Below are 17,916 nucleotides of genomic sequence, written 5' to 3'. Positions count from 1 at the left end.
CTGCCTTCTCCCCATATCCCTTGATTCCACTTTCCCCTAAAGCTCTATCTAACTCTCTTTTAAATCCATCCAGTGAATTGGCCTCCACTGCCCTCTGTGGCAGAGAGTTCCACAAATTCACAACTCTCTGGGTGAAAAGGTTTCTTCTTACCTCAGTTTTAAAGGGCCTCCCCTTTATTTTTAGACTGTGTGCCCCCTGGTTCTGGACTCCCCCAACATTGGGCAGCTGGTAGGAGAGGAGGGGGCCCCATGCAGGCAGATTGCTGTTGGTGGGTGCGGCCTGAAGAAAGCGCTGTTGCCAGTAGGTACAACGTGAGGCGGAACCACAGCCGCGTCCACTGGGCCGTGCGTTGGGTTCAGGGGCGTTCCCTGATGCACCTAGCGAGTCGGGAGTGGTGTGCAGAGCCGGGAGTGTGAGGGGCCAGAGGAAAAGGCACGAGCCAGGGTGGAATTTAGAAGGATGATAGGGGATCTTATCGAAACGTTTTAGATTATTAAGGGGTTGGACACGTTAGAGGCAGGAAACATGTTCCCAATGTTGGGGGAGTCCAGAACAAGGGGCCACACAGTTTAAGAATAAGGGGGAGGCCATTTAGAACGAGATGAGGAAAAACCTTTTCACTCAGAGAGTTGTGAATCTGTGGAATTCTCTGCCTCAGAAGGCAGTGGAGGCCAATTCTCTGAATGCATTCAAGAGAGAGCTAGATAGAGCTCTTAAGGATAGCGGAGTCAGGGGGTATGGGGAGAAGGCAGGAACAGGGTTCTGATTGAGAATGATCAGCCATGATCACATTGAATGGCGGTGCTGGTTCGAAAGGGCCGAATGGCCTCCTCCTGCACCGATTGTCTATTGGTATCGACGCATCCGTCCGCTATATGGGGTCCGTTGAAACAAGGGCTTACTGTACTTCAAATACTCCACAAGCTAACACGCTCAGACGTTTAAGAATAAGGGGGAGGACATTTAGCACTGTGATGAGGAAAAACTTTTTCACCCAAGAGAGTTGTGAATCCGTGGAATTCTCCGCCACAGAAGGCAATGGAGGCCAATTCACTGGATGTTTTCAGTTAGATCTAGAGAGTTAGATACAGCTCTAAGAAAATAACTGCAGATGCTGGTACAAATAAAAGGTATTTTTTCACAAAATGTTGGAGTAACTCAGCAGGTCAGGCAGCATCTCGGGAGAGAAGGAATGGGCGACATTTCGGGTCGAGACCCTTCTTCAGACTGTCGACCATTCCTTCTCTCCTGAGATGCTGCCTGATCTGCTAGGTTACTCCAGCATTTGTGAATAAATAGATATAGCTCTTAGTGCTAAAGGAATCAAGTGATATGGGGAAAAAGCAGGAACGGGGTGCTGATTTTAGATGATCAGCCATGATCATAGTGAATGGCGGTGCTGGCTCGAAGGGCCGAATGGCCTACTCCTGCACCTAGTTTTCTATGGTTCTAAGTATGACTTCAATTGCTGAATCAGTTAACTGGAGATGATTTAACTATATAAAAGCAAAGACTGGATGAATCAGAGTGGTTCTATTAAAATAGCACTTGACAAGTCTGGTGAGTATTCGCTGGTAAAAGAGTGATTATTTGCTTAATCCTGTTTCCCCACAATTAATGGATGAGCAGGTTTCACAACTTACCAGTGGCACTCCGGTCGTTGTGCATTGGCTGCCTCTCTCTGACTTGGCCTTCCGCTGTCACCATCAGAAAATGCAATTCCCCTGGCTCTGGAACACATGTCTTACATCAGTGAATTATCCTAACTTCTGGAAGTTAAGTCAGACTTTGACAGCCGCATTATTTCAATTAGAATGCCGATAAAGCTTACAGATCTGAGGGATTCTAAATCATATCTGGCTGGCCTTTCTAATTCACGCAACAGCGATGCCATTGACTACTCACCAATGTCCTCCACAACACAAGAGTCCATATCTTTCCCCACTTTGATGAACTTGATGTTTTCCAGTGTTTTACCGTAACCAATTTTGTAATAATTCACAGGTCCCATGGATACATCCTGTGGTAGACCCCAGAGGATTTTCAGTCCCTTTTCATGAGGCAGGACCTTTACATTCTTCAACCTCAAGGTGGAACCAACTGTTGAGGCAAGAACAAAAATATCTGTTAGTTTTCAAGCACAAAATAGTGCAAAAACCTGCCAAAATATTTTGATTGGTCACAAATCTGTATCAGAAATATGATTCCCAATTTGTATTTAGTCAGCAGCTGAAGAGCCTAACTTTGAGAACGTTTGCAGTAAAATAATCTCATGCAAGTTCTCTTGCCATGCAGAATTCGTGCAAATACAATATCAAGATTCAAGATTCAAGATTCAATTTATTGTCACGTGTACCAATTAAGGTGCAGTGAAATGTGAGTGACCATACAGCCATACTAAGTGAAAAGCAACAAGACACACAGCCACATAAAGTAAAATGTAACATGAACATCCACCCCAGTGGATTCCACATTCCTCACTGTGATGGAAGGTAATAAAGTTCAATCATCTTCCTCTTTGTTCTAGAAACATAGAAACATAGAAAATAGGTGCAGGAGTAGGCCATTCGGCCCTTCGAGCCTGCACCGCCATTCAATATGATCATGGCTGATCATCCAGCTCAGTAACCTGTACCTGCCTTCTCTCCATACCCCCTGATCCCTTTAGCCACAAGGGCCACATCTAACTCCCTCTTAAATATAGCCAATAAACTGGCCTCAACTACCTTCTATGGCAGAGAATTCCACAGACTCACCACTCTCTGTGTGAAAAAATGTTTCCTCATCTCAGTCCTAAAAGACTTCCCCCTTATCCTTAAGCTGTGACCCCTGGTTCTGGACTTCCCCAACATCGGGAACAATCTTCCCGCATCTAGCCTCTCCAGTCTTCTAAATTTCAGCGAGTATAAGCCTAGTCTATCCAGTCTTTCTTCATATGAAAGTCCTGCCATCCCAGGAATCAATCTGGTGAACCTTCTCTGTACTCCCTCTAAGGCTAGAATGTATTTCCTCAGATTAGGAGACCAAAACTGTACACAATACTCCAGGTGTGGTCTCACCAATGCCCTGTACAACTGCAGCAGAACCTCCCTGCTCCTATACTCAAATCCTCTTGCTATGAATGCTAACATACCATTCGCTTTCTTCACTGCCTGCTGCACCTGCACCCTTGCTTTCAATGACTGGTGCACCATGACACCCAGGTCACGTTGCACCTCCCCTTTTCCCGCGGTCGGGGCTGTTGAACCGTCCGCAGTCGCCGCTGCCGACTGTCCGAGGCCCTCGCGTCGGGATGATCGAAACTCCCCGCGTCGGGACGGTTGAAACTCTCCGCGGCATGGAGCTCCCGAGTCGGCCTCTTCTTACCAGAGACCGCGGGCTTCACGGTGTTAAAGTCCACAGGCCCCGCGGTTGGAGCTCTCCACAGTCGATCCCCGGCAAAGGATCGCAGCTCCACGATGTTAAAGTCCGCGCCGTGCCCGCGGCATGAAGCGCCGGGCCGGTCTCCGGGAAAGGCCGCCAACTCCTCGATGTTAGGCCGCAGTGGGGACGGAGATACGACACGGAGACAAATCACATCTCCGTCGAGGTCAGAGATTGAGAAAAAGTTTCAACAATCAGCTCCTTGGTTTTACTGACATTGAGAGCAAAGTTGTTGTTCTGGCACCATTCAATCAGATAATCAATCTCCCTACTATAATCCACTTCATCATTGCCCTTAATTCAACCAACAGCGGTGGTGTCATTGGCGAATTTAAAGATGGCATTGGAACTGTGTCTGGCTAAACAGTCATGGGTATGGTGTATGTAGAGCAGGGAGCTGAGCACACAGCCTTGACGTGCCCCACCAGCTGATGGTTATCAAGGAGGAAGTGTTGCTGCCAATTTGTACCGATTGTGTTCTGTTGACGAGGAAGTCGAGGATCCAGTTGCAAAGGGATGCACAGAGACCCAGTTCCCTGCACTTGGTAATGTTCGGAGGGGATGATGGTGCTGAATGCCGAGCTGTGGCACAACACAGCCTAAAGTATGATGCTGCCTGACCCGCTGTGTTACTCCAGCATTTTGAGCCAGCACCGCCATTCATTGTGATCATGGCTGATCATCCACAATCAGTAACCCGTGCCTGCCTTCTCCCCATATCCTTTGATTCTGCTAGCCCCTAGAGCTCTATCTAACTCTCTTTTAAATTCATCCAGTGAATTGGCCTCCACTGCCTTCTGTGGCAGAGAATTCCACAAATTCACAACTCTCTGGGTGAAAAGGTTTCTTCTCACCTCAGTTTTAAATGGCCTCCCCTTTATTCTTAGACTGTTGCCCCTGGTTCTGGACTCCCCCAACATTGGGAACATTTTCCCTGCATCCAGCTTGTCCAATCCTTTTATAATTTTATGCACCTCTACAAGATCCCCTCTCCTCCTTCTAAACTCCAGTGAATACAAGCCTAGCCCAAGAGAGAGCTGGATAGAGCTCAAGGATAGCGGAGTCAGGGGGTACGGGGAGAAGGCAGGAACGGGGTACTGATTGAGAATGATCAGCCATGATCACATTGAATGGCGGTGCTGGCTCGAAGGGCCGAATGGCCTCCTCCTGCACCTATTGTCTATTGTCTATTGTCAGTCTTTCCAATCTTTTCTCATATGACAGTCCCGCCATCCCAGGGATTAACCTGGTGAACCTACGCTGCACTGCCTCAATGGCAAGGTTGTCCTTCCTCAAATTAGGAGACCAAAACTGCACACAATCCTCCAGATGTGGTCTCAGCAGGGCCCTGTACAACTGCAGGGGAGTTGGTGGGTGAAACATGAGAAATAGCAACAAATACAAAGCATGCTGGAAGTTACAGGTGTCCATTTCCAATTCAAAGATGTACTTCCTCATAAGTTTAAGCTTCAACCTTAATATATTTAATGCACTTCATCAGACAGGATTAAGGTAACCCGGATGATTTGATTCCACCGTGCTTAGTTGAAAATCCTACAATAGATGTAATGGTGCTCAAACCAATTCTGGGTGCAGTGAAAACCTGGTGCAAGAGCACCCAAACTTGGTACAATTAGAAAGGAACAACACAAAGCAAGCTTTTTTAAAATCCTGGCATTGCTGGAACAATGGAGATGTGGCTGAACAAAGGCATGACAAGAGGTGGTCCAAGACATGACAAGGTAATTGGCAATTTTCTCCATCTTACACATTTCCATGGCTGATCATTCTCAATCAGTACCCCGTTCCTGCCTTCTCCCCATATCCCCCTGACTCCGCTATCCTTAAGAGCTCTATCTAGCTCTCTCTTGAATGCATTCAGAGAATTGGCCTCCACTGCCTTCTGAGGCAGAGAATTCCACAGATTCACAACTCTCTGGCTGAAAATGTTTTTCCTCATCTCCTTCTAAATGGCCTACCCCTTATTCTTAAACTGTGGCCCCTGGTTCTGGACTCCCCCAACATTGGGAACATGTTTCCTGCCTCTAACGTGTCCAACCCCTTAATAATCTTATACGTTTCAATAAGATCCCCTCTCATCCTTCTAAATTCCAGTGTATACAAGCCTAGTCGCTCCAGTCTTTCAACATATGACAGTCCCGCCATTCCGGGAATTAACCTAGTAAACCTACGCTGCATGCCCTCAATAGCAAGAATATCCTTCCTCAAATTTGGAGACCAAAACTGCACACAGTACTCCAGGTGCGGTCTCACTAGGTCCCTGTACAACTGCAGAAGGACCTCTTTGCTCCTATACTCAACTCCTCTTGTTATGAAGGCCAACATTCCATTGGCTTTCTTCACTGCCTGCTGTACCTGCATGCTTCCTTCCTTTGGTGATGACCGTAATGAACTACATTGACTTGGGCGAACTTGCCCACGTTTATGGTGTAGATGGCTGTTTGCAATACTTTACTGTCAAGAGAATGTGATTGCAACTTGCTAAGGGACTAAAGTGCGTGGAATCGTAGATTGTTATCAACATTCATACCAGGATCACGAGCAGCTGGGAAAGTGGACTGAAGAATAGCAATGCAGAGCAGTGCCAGGTGTTGCATTCTGAGAAGTCAAATCAGGTCAGGACCTTCAAAGAGAAGTGCCCAGCTCTGGGTGTACTGTAGAGGGATCTCGGAGTACAGGTACATAGTTCCTTCAATGTGGCGTTATAGGTAGATAGGGTGGTAAAGGTGGCTTTTGATACATTGGCCGGGGTATGGAATTTCGAAGTTGGGATGTTATGTTAAAAACCACCCATATTGAAACAACGACTGAAAAAGCACACCAACGCCTCTACTTCCTTAGAAGGCCTTGGAAGTTCAGCATGTCCCCAACAACTCTCACCAACTTCTACAGATGCACCATGGAAAGTATTTTATCAGGATGCCTCACAGCTTGGTTTGGGAACAGCTCCATCCAAGACCGTAAGAAAATGCAGAGAATTGTGGACCCAGTCCAGACCATCACACAAACCAACCTCCCTTCCATTGACTCCATCTACACCTCGCGCTGCCTCGGCAAGGTCAGCAGCACAATCAAGGACCAGTCGCACCCTGGCCACTCCCTCTTCTCCCCTCTCCCATCGGGCAAAAGGTACAGAAGTGTGAAAACGCACACCTCCAGATTCAGGGACAGTTTCATCTCAGCTGTTATCAGGAAACTGAATCATCCTACCACAACCAGAGAGCAGTGCTGAACTATGATCTACCTCATTGGTGACACTCAAGACTATCCTTGATTGAACCTTGCTGGCTTTCCCTTACAATAAACGTAATTCTCTAATCTTCTTCTCAAAACACTGCAAATGGATCAATTGTATCCATGCATTGTCTTTCCGCTGACTGGTTAGAACGCAACAAAAGCTTTTCACTGTACATGCCACAGAAGGCAGTGGAGGCCAATTCTCTGAATGCATTCAAGAGAGAGCTAGATAGAGCTCTTAAGGATAGCGGAGTCAGGGGGTACGGGGTGAAGGCAGGAACGGGGTACTGATTGAGAATGATCAGCCATGATCACATTGAATGGCGGTGCTGGCTCGAAGGGTCGAATGGGCTCCTCCTGCACCTATTGTCTATTGTCTATTGTCTAACACTGGGCATGCTTTATACACCCCTGCCATGGAGATGAAGTCATATACTCTTACTCAATGCATTGCACATTATACTTTTGCTTCAGATTCACCATCTTCCCACTGTCATGCACACCTCATTGTAGTTATTCACAGGTTCACAAGGTAGAGGAGCAGAATTAGGCCATTCGGCCCATTGAGTCCACTCCGCCATTCAATCATGACTGATCTTTTTAGAAGGACGAGAGGGGATCTTGTAGAGACGTATAAAATTATAAAAGGACTGGACAAGCTCGATGCAGGAAAAATGTTCCCAATGTTGGGGGAGTCCAGAACCAGGGGCCACACAGTCTAAGAATAAAGAGGAGGCCGTTTAAAACTGAGGTGAGAAAAAAAAACTTTTTCACCCAGAGAGTTGTGAATTTGTGGAATTCTCTGCCACAGACGGCAGTGGAGGCCAATTCACTGGATGAATTTAAAAGAGAGTTTAGTTAGATAGAGCTCTAGGGGTTAGTGGAATCAAGGGATATGGGGAGAAGGCAGGCACGGGTTACTGATTGTGGATGATCAGCCATGATCACAATGAATGGCGGTGCTGGCTCGAAGGGCCAAATGGCCTCCTCCTGCACCTATTTTCTATGTTTCTATATTTCTATCTTTGCCTCCTAACCCCATTTCCCTGCCTTCTCCCCATAACACTTGACACCGGTTCTAATGAAGAATTTGGCTATTTTTGCCTTAAAAATATTCACTGACTTGGCCTCCACTGCCCTCTCTGGCAATGAGTTCCACACTGTGATGGATGTTTCTTTTTGTTTTGTGTTGGTTTGTGATTGTGTGTGTTATTGCTTATTTTTATTGCTCTTATTGTTGGACTGTGGGTAATTTTTCATTTCACTGCACATTTGCGTGTGTGTGACAAATAAAAAATAAAATTGACTATGGACTATTGTTATATTCATCATTATTGTTATATTCATCATTAATGTATGTATACTATTTATTCAGAGCTTGACACACACAAGGTATTTCATTGAGCCCCAGTGTAAACTAATCCGAACAAACTGATCTGATTTCCAATTGCGAATTATAACCCTTAATCTATGGCACATGTGGATTCGCAAACTAAAAATGAAAAAAAGTGTTTTGTTGATACAGAGAAGGGAGCCAAATCATATTCTGTCCAGAAAGAAATTACATAGAAACATAGAAACATAGAAAATAAGTGCAGGAGTAGGCCATTCGGCCCTTTGAGCCTGCACCGCCATTCAATATGATCATGGCTGATCATCCAACTCAGTATCCCGTACCTGCCTTCTCTCCATACCTCCTGATCCCTTTAGCCACAAGGGCCACATCTAACTCCCTCTTAAATATAGCCAATGAACTGGCCTCAACTACCTTCTGTGGCAGAGAATTCCACAGATTCACCACTCTCTGTGTGAAAAAAAACTTTCTCATCTCGGTCCTAAAAGACTTCCCCCTTATCCTTAAACTGTGACCCCTGGTTCTGGACTTCCCCAACATCGGGAACAATCTTCCTGCATCTAGCCTCTCCAACCCCTTACACACCTTGAAAACAAAATGACATTTGTGATAACGCAACTATGAGTTTAATTCAATCTTGCTGTAATTTTATACTTTAGTCCTCCTGTGGTGGGACCGAACAAGTAACAGGAGCAAACCTGATTTTCAAAGACATAATAGAAAGCTTTTGATTTGCAAATTTTATGCTGCAGTTCTAGAAATATAGAAAATAGGTAGGAGGAGGTCATTTGGCCCTTGGAGCCAGCGCCACCATTCATTGTGATCGTGGCTGATCATCCACAATCAGTAACCCGTGCCTGCCTTCTCCCCATATCCCTTGATTCCACTGGCCCCTGGAGCTCTATCTAACTCTCTTTTAAATTCATCCAGTGAATTGGCCTCCACTGCCCTCTGTGGCAGAGAATTCCACAAATTCACAACATTGTTCCCAATGTTGGGGGAGTCCAGAACAAGGGGCCACAGTTTAAGAACTTAGAACTGTGCCATTTAGAACGGAGATGAGGAAAAACTTTTTCAGTCAGAGAGTTGTGAATCTGTGGAATTCTCTGCCTCAGAAGGCAGTGGAGGCCAATTCTCTGAATGCATTCAAGAGAGAGCTCGATAGAGCTCTTAATGATAGCGGAGTCAGGGGGTATGGGGAGAAGGCAGGAACGGGGTACTGATTGAGAATGATCAGCCATGATCACATTGAATGGCGGTGCTGGCTCGAAGGGCCAAATGGCTTCCTCCTGCACCTATTGTCTATTGTCTATTGTCTCTGGATGAAAAAGTTGTACATTCTGTGTTGTACATTTTAATATACATTGAGCCCTTTGAGGAACATGAAGCAAAGAGGAAAGAACTCGAGTGGGCAATTAGAAGGGACAAAAAAAGGGGCTTTGGTGAGATGGATTCAAGAAAATCCCAAGGCTTTTTCGCCAGACATTAAAAACAAGAGGGTGACCAGGGAGAAGACAAGACTGCTAAAGGATGAAGGAAGGAATTTGTGCCATGGGTCTCGGGATGTAGGTGGAGTACTGAACAAGTACTTTGAATCTGCTTTCACCAAGGAGAAGGACAAGGAGGACATAGAAACATAGAAAATAGGTGCAGGAGGAGGCCATTTGGTCCTTCGAGCCAGCACCGCCATTCATTGTGATCATGGCTGACCATCCACAAACAGTAACCCATGCCTGCCTTCTCCCCATATCCCTTGATTCCGCTAGCCCCTAGAGCTCTATCTAACTCTCCTTTAAATCCATCCAGTGAATTGGCCTCCACTGCCTTCTGTGGCAGAGAATTCCACAAATTCACAACTCTCCGGGTGAAAAAGTTACTTCTCACCTCAGTTTTAAATGGACTCCCCTTTATTCTTAGACTGTGGCCCCTGGTTCTGGACTCCCCCAACATTGGGAACATTTTTCCTGCATCCAGCTTGTCCAGTCCTTTTATAATTTTATACGTCTCTATAAGATCCCCTCTCATCCTTCTAAACTCCAGTGAATTTCACAGGACTGTGAGATTAGCGTGGAGAAAACTAGTGTGGAGAAAACTAGTGTGGAGAAAACATTCATTTTCAAATTGCAGCTTTTTTCAAATTGCAAGGGCAATTTGAGATTCGGAAGGAAGTGGTGTTAGGTCTCTTGAAGACCACTTCGGTGGATAAATCCCCAGGGCCTGATGGGATTTATCCCAGGTTATAGAGAGAGGCAAGAGAGATTGCCAGCACCAATCCCACGCAGTTTAAGAATAAGGGGTAGGGGGGGCCACAGTTTAAGAATAAAGGGTAGGCCATTTAGAACGGAGACGAGGAAAAAAAATTTCAGTCAGAGAGTTGTGAATCTGTGGAATTCTCTGCCTCAGACAATAGACAATAGACAATAGACAATAGGTGCAGGAGGAGGCCATTAGGCCCTTCGAGCCAGCACCGCCATTCAATGTGATCATGGCTGATCATTCTCAATCAGTACCCCGTTCCTGCCTTCTCCCCATACCCCCTGACTCCGCTATCCTTAAGAGCTCTATCTGGCTCTCTCTTGAATGCATTCAGAGAATTGGCCTCCACTGCCTTCTGAGGCAGAGAATTCCACAGATTCACAATTCTCTGACTGAAAAAGTTTTTCCTCATCTCCGTTCTAAATGGCCTACCCCTTATTCTTAAACTGTGGCCCCTGGTTCTGGAAGGCAGTGGAGGCCAGTTCTCTGAATGCATTCAAGAGAGAGCTAGATAGAGCTCTTAAGGATAACGGAGTCAGGGGGTATGGGGAGAAGGCAGGAACGGGGTACTGATTGTGGATGATCAACCATGATCACATTGAATGGCGGTGCTGGCTCGAAGGGCCGAATGGCCTCCTCCTGCACCTATTGTCTATTGTCTATTGCAAGAGTATTGACAAAGATCCTTGCATTTTGTGTGGCCACAGATGAGGTCCTAGAAGCCTATTGATTGGCTGATGTTGTTTCTTTGCCTGAGATGCAAGGTAAAGAATTATAAGTCAGTGAGCCTCACGTCAGTGGTAGGGAACTATTGGAGAGAATTCTTTGGCTAGGACAGCATGGTGGCACAGCGGTAGAGTTGCTGCCTTACAGCGCCAGAGACCTGGGTTCGTTCCGGACTACGGGTGCTGTCTGTACGGAGTTTGTATGTTCTCCCGTGACCCACATAGGTTTTCCCCGAGATCTCCAGTTTCCTAGCGCACTCCGAAGATTCAGTTTTGTCGGTTAATTGGCTTGGTGTAATTGTAAATTGTCCCTAGTGCAGTGCAAGGCCTGTTCCCACGATGTAAACCAAACTGACAGCATGAAGCATTTTATACCGTTTCCCCAATCCACACATTCCCAGTTGTTGCATGAGCCTTTTAAAATCTCCAGTTGATTGTTAAAGACAGCAATTCTTACAAGGTCATACTTTTTCACTAATGAAGGAATATATGTTTTAGTCTTACAAAAATACAGATTGACTAATGTCTGACAGGCTTCCAAATAGACACAAACACTAAAAACTGGCAAAGGAAAACCTCGGGAAAATTGGTGAACAGGCAAGAAAGCGAGGGAAGTTTCATTTTTAGTTTTAGTTTAGTTTAGAGATACAGCGCGGAAACAGGCCCTTCGGCCCACCGGGTCCGTGCCGCCCAGCGATCCCCGCACACTAACACTATCCTACACCCACTAGGGACAATTTTTACATTTACCAAGCCAATTAACCTACAAACCTGCACGTCTTTGGAGTGTGGGAGGAAACCGAAGATCTCGGAGAAAACCCACGCAGGTCACGGGGAGAACGTACAAACTCCGTACAGACAGCACCCGTAGTCCAGATGGAACCCGGGTCTCCGGCGCTGCAAGCGGTGTATGGCAGCAACTCTACCGCCGCGCCACCGTGACCGCACGCTTCGTGATTGCTACTTCAGGCCAAGCCCTAAGCCTAGCACAAATTTTGCCTCTGCTGCAGTATTTTCAGACTATAGTCAGAAGGCCTGTTCATACCTTTAGATTACTCTTCCAGCATGATAATCTTTGAGAGACATTCTTCAAATGGCTGCGTCAGAGAATTATGAATTGGGTGGAGTTTAGTTTAAGGGGCACAGCTTAGAAACCGGCCCTTCGGCCAACCGAGTCCATGCTAATCACTGATCGCCCGCTCACACTTGTTCTACGTTATCTCACTTTCACATCCATTCCCGACACACTCGGGGCAATTTACGAGGCCAATTAACCGACAAACCCACACGGATTTGGAATGTGGGAGGAAACCGGAGCACCCGGAGGAAGCCAACGCGGTCACAGAGAGCGACGTGCAAACTCCACACGGACTGCATTCCAAAGTCAAGTTGGAAATTGGGTCTCTGGTGCAGCAAGACAGCAGTACTATTGGGTCTACCGTACCACCCTTGTAAGGGCTAACATTACGAATGCAGCTATGTGGGTTTTATTGCAGGGGTGTAAAAGCTCCAGCTCCGATTATTCCTGGGGCATCCTGTTGTCAGCATGGAAGCGCGGTTTATGGCTGATCGTATCCTCTGATATCAGCAACCGGCGTTCAAAGCTTTGAAGTGTTAAGAAGAACATCTTGCCACATGGACTGCCCTTTGTTCCCAAGAAAGAAGAGGTCACGATGGACACCGAGGTCCCGAAAGACACATAAACATTTATAGGACATTGTAAAACTTGCCGTATAAGGCAGCGATGGAAAAATACTGGCACATGTATTTAGGGTATAAAAGGTGTGTAAATGTAAGCTTTCGGGGAGAGAGGCTACACTAGCTGCCTGAGCGCTTCTGAACGCTCCGGTATCTAGGCTCTCTCCCAGCTGGGTGAGTAGAATAAAGAGGTTAAACGAATTCAGTTGTCTGACTATTCTGTTAATAGGTCACGAACTACAACACCCATCAGAGATGCAGAGGGGTGTGGAAGTACAAAAACTCCTATTTAAAAAGCAATTCGATTTTATTATACGCATCAGACTGAGCAAGTTGCCGACATTTTTTAAATGACGTGGAGACATTGGAAAAGGTTCAGAGGTTTTATACTATGTAGGAAAAAAAACTGCAGATGCTGGTTTAAATCGAAGGAAGACACAAAATGCTGGAGTAACTCAGCGGGTCAGGCAGCATCTCGGGAGAGAAGGAATGGGTGACGTTTCGGGTCGAGACCCTTCTTCAGACTGATGTCAGGGGGGCGGGACAAAGATAGAATGTAGTCGGAGACAGGAAGACTAGTGGGAGAACTGGGAAGGGGGAGGGAAGATTTGATAGAAGTATACACAATTTTGAGAGGCTGAGATGATAAGACAGCCAACAATGATCTGCCAAGCTGAACTTATGAGTTTCCTTGGGCTCCAAAAGAGAGAGCTGAACTTGAAATTTCTAAAACAGTCACAAAGTCCTGGAGTAACTCAGCAGGTCTGGCAGCATTTCTGGACCCTTCTTCAGACTGACTGATTATAAAATTGAATTGAACGGAATCAGATTGAATAAATTTTATTAGCCAAGTATGCATACATACAAGAAATCTGCCTTGGTGCTTTGCTCCCAAGTAACAACACGACACACGATTCTAAACAATTAAGAATAAAACATTATAATTTAAACATGTGCAGAATGAAATAAAATACCAGAGCTAAAGGAGGCTACAGACTTTTGGTTGTTGAGTAGAGCTACTGCTCGTGGGGAAAAAAAAGCTGTTTTTATGTCCGGCTGTGGCTGCTTTGACAGTCCGGAGTCGCCTTCCAGAGGGAAGTTCTTCGAAGAGTTTGTGGCCAGGGTGAGAGGGGTCAGAGATGATCTTGCCCGCTCGCTTCCTGGCCCTTGCAGTGTACAGTTCGTCAATGGGGGGAAGGTTGCAGCCAACAACCTTCTCAGCTGTGCGAACGATCCGTTGCAGCCTCCGGATGTCGTGCTTGGCGGCTGAGCCAAACCAGACCATGATGGAGAAGGTGAGGACGGACTCAATGATGGCAGTGTAGAATTGGACCTTCATTGCCCGTGGCAGATTGTGTTTGAACAGCGGATTGAAAAATGTTGGGATTGTTGCTGAGAGGGGGGGCTGTGTGTAAGACTGGAGTGGGGAAGGGAGTGGAAAAGTCAAGACAGTTGATGTTGCACCAAGAGTTGGAAATAGGAATGTCCAAAGAAGGTAGAAGGCTGGGAGGGATAGTCCAGGAGGAGGGGGGATGGGAGTATGGATCATCACTGGGAGGCGAGCACTCCTTCCAAGACAACAAAGCCCGGAGACAGAGGCACCAAGAGAAGAGCTCAACATCACGGATGATCAGCCGTGATCACATTGAATGGCGGTGCTGGCTCGATGGACCAAACGACCTACCCCTGCACCTATTTTCTATGTTTCATGCGGGCTCGGAACGTGTGGAGGTATGGAAGTTTGAAGAAGGGTCCCAACCCGAAATATCACAATCACGGTGGCGCAGCGGTAGAGTTGCTGCCTTACAGCGAATGCAGCGCCGGAGACTCAGGTTCGATCCTGACTACGGGCGCCGTCTTTACGGAGTTTGTACGTTCTCCCCGTGACCTGCGTGGGATTTCTCCGAGATCTTCGGTTTCCTCCCATACTCCAAAGACGTACAGGTATGTAGGTTAATTGGCTGGGTAAAATGTAGAAATTGTCCCTAGTGTGTGTAGGATAGTGTTAGTGTGCGGGGATCGCTGGCCGGCGCGGACCCGGTGGGCCGAAGGGCCTGTTTCCGCGCTGTATCTCTAACAAAAAATAAATCAGTTTGAAGAAGAAACCCAACCTCAAATGTCACCAGTCCGCATTCTCCAGAGGTGCGGCCTGAACGCTGAATTACTCCAGCACTGTGTCATTTTATTTTGTAAATCAGCGCCTGTTGTTCCTTTTTTTCTGACCTGAAATGTCTACTTCATTTCTCTTTCCACAAATAGACAATAGACAATAGACAATAGGTGCAGGAGTAGGCCATTCAGCCCTTCGAGCCAGCACCGCCATTCAATGCGATCATGGCTGATCACTCTCAATCAGTACCCCGTTCCTGCCTTCTCCCCATACCCCCTCACTCCGCTATCCTTAAGAGCTCTATCCAGCTCTCTCTTGAAAGCATCCAATGAACTGGCCTCCACTGCCTTCTGAGGCAGAGAATTCCACACCTTCACCACTCTCTGACTGAAAAAGTTCTTCCTCATCTCCGTTCTAAATGGCCTACCCCTTATTCTTAAACTGTGGCCCCTTGTTCTGGACTCCCCCAACATTGGGAATATGTTTCCTGCCTCTAATGTGTCCAATCCCCTAATTATCTTATATTGTAGCGACCATAGAGAATGGTCCAGGTCGTCGAACCCTCGGATTGGCCAGCGAGGTCACGTGAGAACGCGACCATGGGGATTGGTCCAGGGAGCGACATCGCTGATTGGCCAGCGATGTGATGTGCGCGTTTGGCGCCCGATTTAGTCGTTCGGCGAAGTCTTCGAAGAAGACAGTAAGTTTTGATGGTTGTCCTTTACCTTGTTGTTTAACTCTGTATTCGAATATTGCGGCTGCAATAAACTTCTTCTACAACCAACAAGTTTCGGACTCGCCATATTGGTGACCCCGAATTGATCTGGACGATCACCGAATAAACAGGAACCCGACGCCTCGTTGACGATGACCACGCCGGGCACACCGGAGTCAAGCGCGGCAAGCGTTCATCTTCCGTTATTTTGGACGCACGCACCGCAAGCTTGGTTTATCCACACCGAAGCTCAATTTCATATAAAGAAGGTGTCGGACGAATCCACGATGTACTACTACCTCGTCAGCGCCCTATTGCCGGACACAACCAAGCGCGTGATGCGGTTCATCGTGGATCCACCTGCGGAAAACAAGTACAAGGCCATGAAGAACGTATTACTGCGAATCTTCGGGTTTAATAGGCATGGTGGTGCGGCAAGACTTCTGCACCTACCGGATCTTGGAGATCAACTGCCTTCCGTCCTCATGTCCGAAATGATGATGCTAGCTGGTGAGCATACGGACTGCCCTATGTTCGAACAGGCATTCCGCGAGAAACTTCCCGAGGATGTCCGACTGCTGCTCACGGATTGTTCTTTTAAGGACCCCGAAGCATATGCAGCGAAAGCGGACGCGCTCATAGCGGCAAAAAACAAGGCAAGTGGTTCGATCAACAAGGTCTCGACATCAGTGACCACGCCACAGCGACGGCAAGATGGCGCCACATCTCCCGCCAATTCTCCGAAAGCCCGCCAAAAAGATCCGCACAAGCGCGGCTGGTGCTATTATCACCTACGATGGGGTAACGAATCCCGCAACTGCCGTTTGCCTTGTACCTTCGCGGGAAATGCCTCGGCCGATCGTACATAGGGGCAGTTACGATTGGCCAGAACCGGCGCCTCTATGTCCATGATCGATTCACGGACACAGAATTTTTGGTAGACACGGGAGCCATCGTCAGCATAGTGCCGCCGACCGACCTCGAAACCAGATCGGGTAACACAGGTCCCACCCTCATCGCGGTTAATGGCAGCCCAATTCGCACTTTCGGTACACGGAAGATGTCCCTTGTGTTAGGCCTCCGCACGTACGAATGGCCATTCATCATAGCCGACGTCAAACAAGCAATCCTGGGCGCAGATTTTCTCTGGGCTTTTTCACTGGTTCCTGATGTCCGCGGTAACGACCTCCGACCCTCCGCCGAAGATGAGCACGTCGCTCCGACAATCGCCTCCTCGCCCAGCCCTACTGTCCAGGCCGTCGTCGCGGCCCCCGACTCGTATGCTGCGATTCTGGCAGAGTTTCCAGAGCTGCTCATCCAACGTTTTGACACGCCTTCGGCCAAACACGGCGTGGTCCATCACATCCGCACCGAAGGCCCTCCCGTTTTCGCTCGGGCCAGGAGACTACCGCCAGACAAACTGGTGGTGGCACGGGCGGAGTTCAGGAAAATGGAGGAAATGGGAATTGTCCGTCAGTCTGACAGCCCGTGGGCCTCGCCGTTACATATGGTCTCCAAGGCATCTGGGGGGTGGAGACCATGTGGCGATTATCGGCGTCTCAATGCTGTCACCACGGCTGATCGCTACCCCATACCGCACCTACAGGACTTTTCATCTGGGCTGGAAGGAGCGGTGGTGTTTTCCAAAATCGATTTGGTGCGAGGATACCATCAGATTCCGGTGCGACCGGAGGACATACAGAAAACTGCAACAATTACTCCGTTCGGGTTGTTTGAATGGTTGCGTATGCCTTTCGGTTTAAAGAACGCAGCACAGGCTTTCCAGCGACTGATGGACCGCGTGGGCCGGGGTTTACCCTTTTTGTTTATTTATTTAGACGACATCCTGGTCGCCAGCCCCTCAGTGCAGGAACACCAGGCCCATTTGCGGACCGTGTTCCAGCGGCTCCAAGACCACGGGCTCATTATCCAACCCTCCAAATGTCAATTCGGCCTTCCTGCTCTTGATTTCCTAGGGCACAGAATTACCCCTGCCGGCGCCTCCCCTTTGCCCGAGAAGGTGGAGGCTATCCGGGCATTTCCCAGGCCCACCACAGTAAAAGGGCTACAGGAGTTCGTAGGCATGGTTAATTTCTACCATAGGTTCGTTCCGGCAGCTGCGCGAGTCATGCGCCCACTTTTCCAAATGCCTTGCAGGGAATCCGGTAGAGTTGATATGGTCCCCGACCGCAGAGTCGGCTTTTACAGCAGCTAAGGCAGCCTTGGCAGACGCCACCATGTTGGTCCATCCGAGCCCCTCCGCCCCCACGGCCCTGACGTTTGACGCCTCTGACGTGGCGGTGGGCGGGGTTCTGGAGCAGCAGGTCGGTGGCCGTTGGCAGCCTTTAGCGTTTTTCAGCCGGCAACTAAATTCGG

At 47.8% G+C, this 17,916-nt stretch overlaps 1 protein-coding gene across 1 annotated transcript in view; it reads right to left on the bottom strand.

The window, feature by feature from the left end:
* The window catches only part of fndc1 (fibronectin type III domain containing 1), a 196,068-nt gene that overhangs the window by 161,995 nt on the left and 16,157 nt on the right, over positions 1–17,916 (bottom strand). Inside the window, exons 2-3 of the mRNA XM_078404697.1 lie at positions 1,907–2,101; positions 1,645–1,731 (exon numbers count right to left, since the gene is read on the bottom strand). Coding sequence (XP_078260823.1) covers positions 1,645–1,731; positions 1,907–2,101 — 282 coding nt within the window. The remainder of the gene's footprint in view (positions 1–1,644; positions 1,732–1,906; positions 2,102–17,916) is intronic.

The sequence above is a fragment of the Rhinoraja longicauda genome, chromosome 9, assembly GCF_053455715.1.
Source record: "Rhinoraja longicauda isolate Sanriku21f chromosome 9, sRhiLon1.1, whole genome shotgun sequence".
Classification (NCBI taxonomy): domain Eukaryota; kingdom Metazoa; phylum Chordata; class Chondrichthyes; order Rajiformes; family Arhynchobatidae; genus Rhinoraja; species Rhinoraja longicauda.
Note: the sequence above shows the minus strand (reverse complement) of the source record. Positions and strands in the feature narration are given on the sequence as shown.